The sequence below is a fragment of the Lolium rigidum genome, chromosome 6 (assembly GCF_022539505.1).
Source record: "Lolium rigidum isolate FL_2022 chromosome 6, APGP_CSIRO_Lrig_0.1, whole genome shotgun sequence".
In the NCBI taxonomy this organism is placed as follows: Eukaryota; Viridiplantae; Streptophyta; class Magnoliopsida; order Poales; family Poaceae; genus Lolium; species Lolium rigidum.
Genome location: NC_061513.1, coordinates 269504724 through 269514875, shown reverse-complemented (window position 1 = coordinate 269514875; position 10152 = coordinate 269504724). Strand labels below are relative to the sequence as shown.

The following is a 10152-nucleotide window of genomic DNA, read 5'->3' as shown; positions in this document are numbered from 1 at the left end:
AGCCATTAGTAGAAGAACTTCTACAATTGTGGTCCATAACAGGTGTACGTGTGTGGGATCAGCACAAGTAGGAGGAATTTGACCTACGAGCGCTGCTTTTTTAACCATCAACGATTGACCTGCTCTTGGTAACATTCAGGACAGTCAAACAAGGGATATAATGCATGCACATACTTGTTTAGATGAGATGGAAGGTGTATATTTGGATAAATCTAAGAAGGTCGTGTACCTAGGGCATCGCCGATTTCTTACGCGTACCCATCCAGTAAGAAAGAAAGGCAAGCATTACAACGGTGGGGCGAGATCACCGGAAGAAGCCTGCCCACCATCATGGTGCTGATATATTTGGTATGGTCAAGGATCTAGAAGTAATATTTGGAAAGGGTCCTAGCAGACAGTCTTTCCGAATGACGCTGCCGGATACGCGACCATGTGGAAGAAGACATCTATATTTTGGGAGCTACCCTATTGGAAAGTCCTAGAGGTCCGCTCTTCAATATGTGATGCATGTGACGAAGAATCTTTGCGTGAACCTGCTAGGCTTCTGGACATGTACGGAAAGACGAAAGATACACTAGAAGAATGGGAGGACCAACAACGTATGAAAGACCCAAAAAGCTGCATGAGACGGATAAAGACGCCATTACTCCAGCTACGCTCTTACAAAAGCAGAGAAGGAAATCTTTTTTGAATGCACGAGCGAGTATCAAGGTCCCGTATGGCTTCTCCTCCAATATAGAGGGAATAATAAATATGACAAAGAAAAATTCCAGAACCTAAAGTCTCATGAGCTGCCACGTGATAATGACGCGAGTTGCTTACGATAGCAATTAGGGGGCTTCTACCGGAAAATGTTTGAGTGCCCATTGTGAAGCTATGTGCATTACTCAATGCAATTTATCAGAAGGTAATCAATCCAGAAAGTCTACAGAGGTTGCAAAATGATGTAGTCCAATGTCTTGTTAGTTTTGAGCTGGTGTTCTCACCGGCCTTCTTCAATATTTGGACGCATCTCCTTGTTCACACGGTCGATGAGATTTTCATTCTCGGTCCTGTGTTTCTACACAATATGTTCCCCTTTAAGATGTTCATGTGAGTCTTAAAGAAATATGTTCATAACCGTGCTAGTCCAGAAGGAAGCATCTCCAAGGGCTATGGAACAAAGGAGGTTATTGAGTTATGTGTTGACTTTATTCCTGACCTTAAGCCAATTGGTGTTCCTGAATCGCGGCACGAAGGAAGACTAAGTGGAAAAGGCACGCTAGGAAAGAAAGCAATGATATGTAGGGATGGGCATTCGTTCACTCAAGCACACTACACAATTCTACAAAGTTCCACCCTGGTGGCTCCGTATATCAATGTACACAAGAATTTTGTACGCTCCCAGTACCCAGGGCAGTCGGACGACTGGATTATACGTAAATACATGTCGACTTTCAGTGGTTTGTTGCAAAAACTTCTCATGAATGACACTACTATTGGAGATCAGTTGTACTTGTTGGCCCAGACACCATCTTCGACTGTATTGACTTTTCAAGGGTACGAGATAAATGGGAATACATTTTACACGATCGGTCAAGATAAAAAGAGGACCAACCAAAATAGTGGTGTCTGCTTTGATGCAACAAGCAACAAAGGCCAAAAGGACACCTATTATGGTTACATAGAGGAGATATGGGAACTTGACTATGGACCTTCTTTTAAGGTCCCTTTGTTTAGGTGCAAATGGGTAAAGATAACAGGAGGTGGGGTCCATGTAGACAAGTTGTATGGAATGACAATAGTGGATCTCAACAATCTTGGGTATAGAGACGGACCATTCGTTCTACCCATGGATGTGGCCCAGGTTTTCTATGTGAAGGACATGTCTACCAAACCAAGAAAAGGGAAAAATAAGAAAACGAATAAATCATACGATGAGCCAAAGCGTCACATAGTTCTTTCTAGAAAAAGAAACATCGTGGAAGTGGAGGAAAAGATAGACATGTCAGAATATTATAGTAAATTTGATGAAATTCTGCCCTTACGAGTGAACATTGACCCAAGCATTAAGTTAAATGATGAAGATGCTCCATGGTTACGGCGAAGCGATCATAACAAGGGCATACACGAAGAAAGTCCCTGGCACACATGTGTATCTCAATATGGCAATCAATTTCCCATTTGTTTTTGTGCAATAATGCAATTGTGTATCTCAGCCCCGAAAAAGCAGCGTGACTTCCATGCAGCACCAGCTCGAAGCAGGTGATGATCAGGAAAAGTTGGCTCCTTGCTACCCCGTGGATGATATCATAGAGAGCTGTCCTTGTGAGCTGCACGTAAAAGTTGTGAACATATCCATGAAGGCGATGGTCGTCTTTGTTGTAGTTGCAACAACTTATCATTGCGGTCCGATTCCGGATGGCTATGTTGTTGCGTTGGTGGATGAAGTGAAGGGAGGATATGAGCCGGTGACGCTTGACCACCCTATAGGTGAAGATCGGTAAATCATCGAGCTCGGGAGAAGCCATTAGAACCACCGTTCTATGGCCAAAGGAATACATTGTGCTTCCAGGTTCAAAGAAAAGCAGGCCACCTCCAGCTCAATCTCCGCCGCCTCAGCCGTCTCCACCACTTCTGCCGTCTCCAGACCTCCGCCGTCTCCACCACCTTCGCCGTCTCCTCCGCGTGAGCATACTCCGCCGCCTCCTCCTCATCAGGAGACTCCGCCGGCTGTGCTTCCTAAGCAGAATCGGCAAAGAGAAAGAATGTCCCTTCAAGTACTACAACTTCGAAGAAGAGACCATCAGCTCCGAAGAGGTCTAAGGCTCCTCCATTGTTACCGTATGAGATGAGCTGAAGAGCAAAATCATGAAGTCGTACAGGCCCGAGATGAAGGAACATTTTGCGCCGAAGAAGCCTCTCGCCAAAGCTGTATATAGCACCGAATACAATGAAGCACTTTGCCGAGACCAGAGCAAAGAAAGCCGAGTTGGCATCTGATTATGACCGCTCTCTTGGACAGTCCTCTAGAGCGAGAAATCGAAAAAAGTTGCCCAGATCAGACAACAGGAAAATCAATCGGTACCCCCCTTGGTCGTTTACTTCTATGATGATTCAGAGACGGTATCGATGATCGAACGGTCGGCTAGAGATCTTGGAGTAGATGTTCAGTACAAAGGTTACTATCCAATGGATGAAGTAAAATACATATACACATACGGGAAGGATCTCGTCAGATCTGGCCAGCTCCCGCATCTTGATACCAACGTCGAGAAGGCAAGGACACCAATCCAACATGCAATTGAGTCTGATTCTCAACTTCTGCTTCGTGCGACCCAAAGCAGTGATCTAAACCTAACACCCGAGGGGGTGATCTACCGGACCTGAGAGTCCTTCAGTTGAATTTTAATCAGGTTAGCTTTTCTTTTGTCCCATGGACATGTAATAATTTAGCACATTGCCTAGCAGCCTATGGTGCCAGCCGACAGGATTCTCGACTACACTGGTCGGAGTCTCTGCCTGACGAATGTACAAGTTATGGTGGCCAGCAATTTTTTTGAGCCTGGTGTTTAATGGAATCTGGTGTTCCATCTGAAAAAAAAGCGACAAATCTATGATGGCCACCTAGATCTAGGCCAGGTCTTGTTCTATCTCCTCTTACACCAGCGTCGATTTCCATGACAGCAGCGTTCAATAACAAATGATGGGCAAAATGATCAGATGGATCATTTTGTATTATTCATTTTTATTAAGGGGTTTGTTCTGTTATGTGGGACCATTGCTCCTTCCGTAACCTTCATTTTCATTCCCAGTTATGTGTGTTGGGCGGAATGAAAGCCACAACGAATTTATCGAAAATAGTACTCTCACCAGTTCATATTAATTAATTTAATTTTGTTTGAACATAGATATATTTAATTAATAAACACGTCTAGATATATCTGTATATATACAAAATTTAATCAATAAGTTTAAGTACTACGAACTACTCGAATAAATCCAACAAATCAAAGTCGTCTTAGTCGATTGAGATTTAACTTATGTCTCAGTCAGTGTATTTTGATGTGGGCCTAAATAAATTAAAATTACAAACAACATCAAACACGAATTTTGAAGCAGAAACAGAATTCAACTATGTAGCACGTGACTAACACATAAACTACGCCTCAGCTAACTGAAATTTAGCAATTCCTATGATTTATTTGCCACGTCGTACGGCAGCTACCTAGCTAGCTGATTCTGGTCGTTGTTTATCGTCAATAAATAAAGGCAAATAATCGAATTCGGTAGGCACGTCACGTCTCCTTCAGCAATCAGCACCGCCCAGTCCACCACGACTAGACGTCGTCCAAGCACCAGCAGCGGTAGTCGGGGTTGGACATCCTCAGCAGCTCCTCCGGCGACATGCGCTCCAGCTCCCGCTGCCTCCACGCCGGGAACGCCTCCGCCACGCTCGCCGGCGCCGGCCCCGCGCACCCCTTCACCTCCCCCTTGAGGCCATGCCTCAGCGCGCGCATCCTCTTGTACAGCCGCATGGCCGCCACGCAGTCGTCGTACGGGTGCTGGTGCCCACCGTTCTGTATCTCGTACCCAAGGCAGCTCTTGGTTAGGAACTTGAGCGAGTTGCTCATCAGCCTGCTGCTCGTCTTCATCAGCGGCGGGTAGGTCGCCGTGTCCCGCTTCAGGTACGCCGGGTAGTCCATGCCCAGCCCGTCGAGGTCGTGGTCCAGCCCGTGGCCAACCAGGATTCTCGCGCCGCCGCGTGCCGTGCGGATCTTCCACGGATCCTCGCCATTGAGGAGGAAGCCCTCCACCCGCTTCCTCGCCTGCTTCACCGTCGTGGCAGAGTCGCGGAGGTGCTCCGGGCGGATTCCAGTCATCTCGTACCGGTAGTGCGTCACTGGGATGAGCGGCTTCACGAAGGACTCGTAGAGGATGTTCTCGTGCTCGTCGATCAGGCAGACGCGCGCGCACACGTCCAGCGTGCCGTCGCTGCCGCCGCCCACCATCTTGCACCCCAGCGCCACCGCACCTCCATGGCCGCCTCCCTGGATGCTCATTCTTGACATACTTCGGGTGAGCTGGCTTTGCGTCGGAGCGCTGGAGAGCTGGCAGGTGGCGCGGTGGGCACGGAGGGCGCCAGAGGCAGGGAAGACGGCGAGGCAGAGCTGGCAGCCGCGGGCGGCGAAGACACTCGCGCAGCCGGCCTTGGGGAGGACGCTGCCGAAACCGAGGTGGTCGCGGAGGGCGTCGAGGGAGCGGCAGTGCTTGCCGCATACGCCGCAGCGGGGCTCGTGGGCCGAGTGGTGCGACACACGCATGTGCTCCACCAGGTGCTCCATCCGGTTGAACTCGCGGTAGCACGCCGCACACTTGTTCCGGCTGCACGTCAAAGAATTCCTCGTCAGTCCAAAGAAAAAACTTATGTGTTGCATTGCATGTGTGTTCATGTGATTGTGCAAATGTGCAATGTAGCACACAATTAAGAAGAAACATAACTAGTAGAAGAAGCGTAGAAAATTCTTAACAATGGGGTCTCAACTCTCAACACTCAACTTATCATGTCATCTAGACACAAAATGTGCAAACAAATATCAGTTGAGCAGCATAGCGTAGCAGAGTTTATTTAATAAACTAGCAAAAGTGCCCGTGCGTTGCAACGGGGAGAATAAAACGCAAAAACTGCAGTGAATCATCCGTGATGCTACTGATTAAATCCTGTGATTAAAAATACTTATTTCAAAAAAATGAGCTACATTAAAATTTTAAAATTGCAAGTGTTGTCGTAATTGATTTTAACTCTCTTCTAAGAATGAAATACAAAACTATCTAGTAGGATTAACCAAAGCCAACAACACAAAGAAAATTAATCCAAACCGATGGCACAAAAAAAACGCAGTATAGACCTAAAATATCAATGTGAAAAAAGTAGGTGTGGGTGATGGCTAACCGCACAAACAACAATTAACCCAAATTGATGACACAAATAATGCAGTACAAACCTAGAACATCAATTTAGAGAAAGTAGCTGCGGGTGATGGCCTAAATATACTAAGATTTAGCAAAGTCAACAGCACAACCTAGAATAGCAGTGTTGAGAAAGCAGGTTTGGGTGATGACCTAAATATAACAGCCTGATTCAGAATACAATCACATCCAGTCAGTTCCACCACACTGGGATGAGCCGTACCAATCAACACACCCCAAACTTCGCTAGCTGGAGAGCCACTATATTTCGAGATCGACTCACATTTGTAACAAAAAAGGGCTAGGTACCAATCTAAGCAGAGCTCTAATATCTTCTATAGTCCCAGATATAGCTGATTTAGAGGTTTCAGCTCTACTCAGCTCAAGCATCAGAGAGCACATTTGTTTCAGCTCGCACAATATTTGGCCACCTGAGGGAAAAAAAACTGGGAGCGGATCGGGATGTGACTGCCGGCCGATAGGATCGGGAAGGCAGCAACATCTTATTTGAGAGTTTGAGCACTTGTACCTTAGGACCCGTGGTACAGGGCAATGAACTGGACTCTTATTTTTCTATGAAGGCTGTGATTTCCGCGGAAGCCTGGTTTCTGCGGACACCTGATGAGATCGCTTCTGACCTGCACACGAACACGACGCGTGACCCGCCGTAGCGTAACCATCCACGAGCTCGCCACGATTTGCCCATGTTGCCACCCCAGGCGCCGGCGGCCAAAAGCGAGCTGTGCATAGATCGGCAGCGGCGAGAACACCTGAGGTCGATGGTCGCGTGGCTACGGACGATTTATTTTGCAGGAACCGCTCCTACAGTCCATGCCGGCGGCGAGAAGCTCGGCTACCTCCCTCTCTACCTCGTTGAATAAGATTTGCAGCTTGTCCTTCTCCACTTTGGCACCCACCGATTGGAGGATATTGCAGGCTCGGCCGCTCGGGTTCATCCCGCCCGGAATCCATCTTGGTCGGATCCTCGACGGTTGTCTGTCTGCATCTTTGCCTGTCAATCAATAGTCGATCTAACGTGTATATACGCAGTCCCCTGCAGGTTGTCCATCTACGCTGGCCTCCGTGACGCCGTCTCTAATTCTGGCAACGCCTATCTAGCACGCCTCCTCTTCCCAGCTTAGCGCAGCTCCGATGCATCCTTGTTTTCGTTGTCCATGACGAGCCATAGAGAAACCACTCGATCAAGGTCAAGTCCCGATCGAGGAATTGGCCTGGCTGCATAGTAAATCGTGGTTTGGAACCTGGTGCATATGTATTTAAATACATCTCGATCAATCGGGTTGGGACCGGACTCCGCTGCAGGATTTTGGGACGGACAAAGGATTCCATAAGCCGGGTTGTACCAGGACTCTGCGCTGCTCGTCTGGCCTGCAAGGAAACAAAACATAGAAGAAAGAAACTTCAGAGTCGTACGACGAACGAAAACGTATTGATAGATGGACCAAAGCGCATTATGACGGACCGAACCACGGAAACGTTAGCTCCTTTATTATTAGGTATAGATTGGAGCGTACAAGAAAGGTCAAGACCAGTAGCCACTGCACCTGTGAGCATCAGAAGAGCTGTCCATCGTTAGTAGTCACGTAAGAAGTACTGGACGCAGCGAGCAGGAGTTGTGTTCTGTTGCTGTGTGAGAAACCTCTGAACATCAACGTCTATTTATGTGCCTGCAACATAAATGGAACTCGATTCTTGACAGCTTCGTCAATGGCGACGTGTGTGCTCCGCCAGTAGCGACAAAATGTGTCGGTGTCACCGATGTTCTCCAGGTTCAACTTTACATGGCATGAGTTCCGTACTAGTATTATGCATTACTGCGGTATTATGAATTTATGATCATGATGAATTGGTGAAACACCATGCAGCTAGTTGGCAGCATATTCATGGTTCAGGTTCAGGAGATGCAGGGGAACAGGTACCTGCTCTATGTCGTCAGTGAAGTTCTGGGCATATTACATGGTTGCGTTTGTCTCTTTTCCTTCATTTGTTTCTGACCATAAAGCAGTTACTGAAGTACAGGCGTATATAGATATTTTCTACAGTCAAGTGCAAATTTCAGAATAGTAGTCTAGTTTCGTCATGAACCCAGAACAGTTTCTGCTTATTGTTCAGACAAGAACATAGACACAAGAAGTCCAGAATGCTCTGAACATACATCAGCTGGCTTTATGCAGAATAAGAGAGTTAAGTGCAAATTTCTAGATAGTAGAATAGTTTCCTCATGAACCCAGAGCAGTTTCTGCTTATTGTTCAGACAAGAACATAGACAGCAGAATGCTCTGAAGATACATCAGCTGGCTTTATGCAAAATAAGAGAGTTCATTGAAAATCTCCGGATAGTTTCTGCTTATTGTTCAGACACAAGAATGCTCTGTAGATACATCAGCTGGCTTTATGCAGAAAAAGAGATCAGGGGGAGATCAGATGCCCCGGTCAAAGAACAGGTTTGAAAAGACAGGAGCAATTGATCCAGACGATGGACTGAAAGATTGGATTGGATTCCGGCCGGAGGAAGGTGCTGCTGCTGCGACGGATGGATCATAATCATTGGCTCCAGCCTTTGGCGGTGGCGGAGAGCCGCACAGCCGCACAGCTAGACAGCACAGAACCATAGATCCACACGGATATCCTAAGAAGAACATACTGTCTCGCTCTCGCGCTTTGGGTGATGGTGTCATCTCACCTCAGGGCAAAGGACTTTGTCCTGGGCATCGATCTTTTTTGTGTTCTCTGTTAGTGCAGATGCCTGATCACGTCGAACATATTCAGAAAACTAAAGATCGATGTTTGTGATCCCGACGTAGACATATTCAATCCTGGTCGGAGCTTAGTTTGGCATGTTGTCAGGCGAAGAGCATTGGCGTATAAATTACCTGCCCTCGGTGGACAAAATAGAACGTATTCGTGTTTCGAATTTTCTTAGAAACAATGCTAGGAATGCAGATCATGCTCTACTCGGTTGGCTTGTGTGTTTCAGTTGTTCTCTATCTGAGTTGCTGTGATTTTGATTGATTTCAGTAACTAGAGCAAGGAATTTTTATAATTGTATTACAGAAAATCAGTTAAGTTCCTATTAGTCTGAACCCTGTGGAGAACAAGACATCCACTACAGTTCCAACTGGAAGTAAAAACTGACAATTTTTTCACTAGAAAGGTAGCTATCCACCGCCAAAGGTCTGTTGAACATCCGCTACTTCTCTTGATTGTTCGGGTCTGGTCACAACTTTTTTAAATATATCATGTGCTCCATGTTTCAGTATTGTTCCTGATGCCTCTCGTTCCCACTTCCTCCTACAACTCCTCATTTTCACTCCCATCTTTTCTCTTGTACATGTGATTCCGTGATCCATCTAGTCCATGCAGTAAACTAGTGCTAACATGTTAAACGAAATGGAAGATGCAACTTGCAATATATCTCTATATGATACGGTGTAGATGGAGCGGCATATGCAATGAGAAAATATTAAGGGCTGGCGGCATATTTACTACTATCTATTGTCAAATTAATTTATTGCAAATTTGCCACCTCGATCATTCTGATTAATGTCATGTCCTGCAGATTAATATGCATGCTGAGAAGCAAGATATGAAATTCTAACATCTAAACACCCAGGCAACCTTCCATGATCTTTAGCTTTCAATCTGAACTGGGCGGTACAGACAACTTAGATAAGCCTCCAACTCTAAAGTTGTTTAGGTAATGCCAGCTTGAGCTTTCATCGCAAAATATCTGGTGCATAATTAAACTTAAATGAAAAAGGTCACTGCATCTAACATAACTCGAGGCATTCCCCTCTACCAAACTAAGCAAATACTCCACCAACCATCACTCGTTGTGAATAATATTGATCCTTATACATATACTACTCCATCTTCGTTTGATAGTTCACATAAAGATACACTTCCACTTCACTTCGCAAGTTTTTTTTTTTTGCGAAAGCACTCCCCAATTTACTGCCACTAGCTTACTACACGTAGAGATGGCAATGCGTACCCATGACCCGTGTACCCACCGGGTAAAAACCCAATAAGAGTACGGGTATGGGATAAAATATTACCCATGGGTTTATAAATGGAAAAATATTGTACCCATCTGGTAGAGCGGATACGGGTATGGATGGTAGAACCCATACCCACATACCCATTTACCCATCTAAATTTAACTAGTGGGTCATCGTAATA

At 46.0% G+C, this 10152-nt stretch overlaps 1 protein-coding gene across 1 annotated transcript; it reads right to left on the bottom strand.

The window, feature by feature from the left end:
- Positions 1-4319: 4319 nt before the first annotated feature.
- On the bottom strand, positions 4320-7540 carry LOC124664124. The gene is made up of 2 exons (XM_047201713.1): positions 7515-7540; positions 4320-5364 (listed from the first exon to the last, which is right to left on the bottom strand). The coding sequence occupies exons 1-2, from the start codon at positions 7538-7540 to the stop codon at positions 4320-4322; spliced, it is 1071 nt and encodes a 356-aa protein (XP_047057669.1).
- Between the last annotated feature and the right edge of the window lie 2612 nt (positions 7541-10152).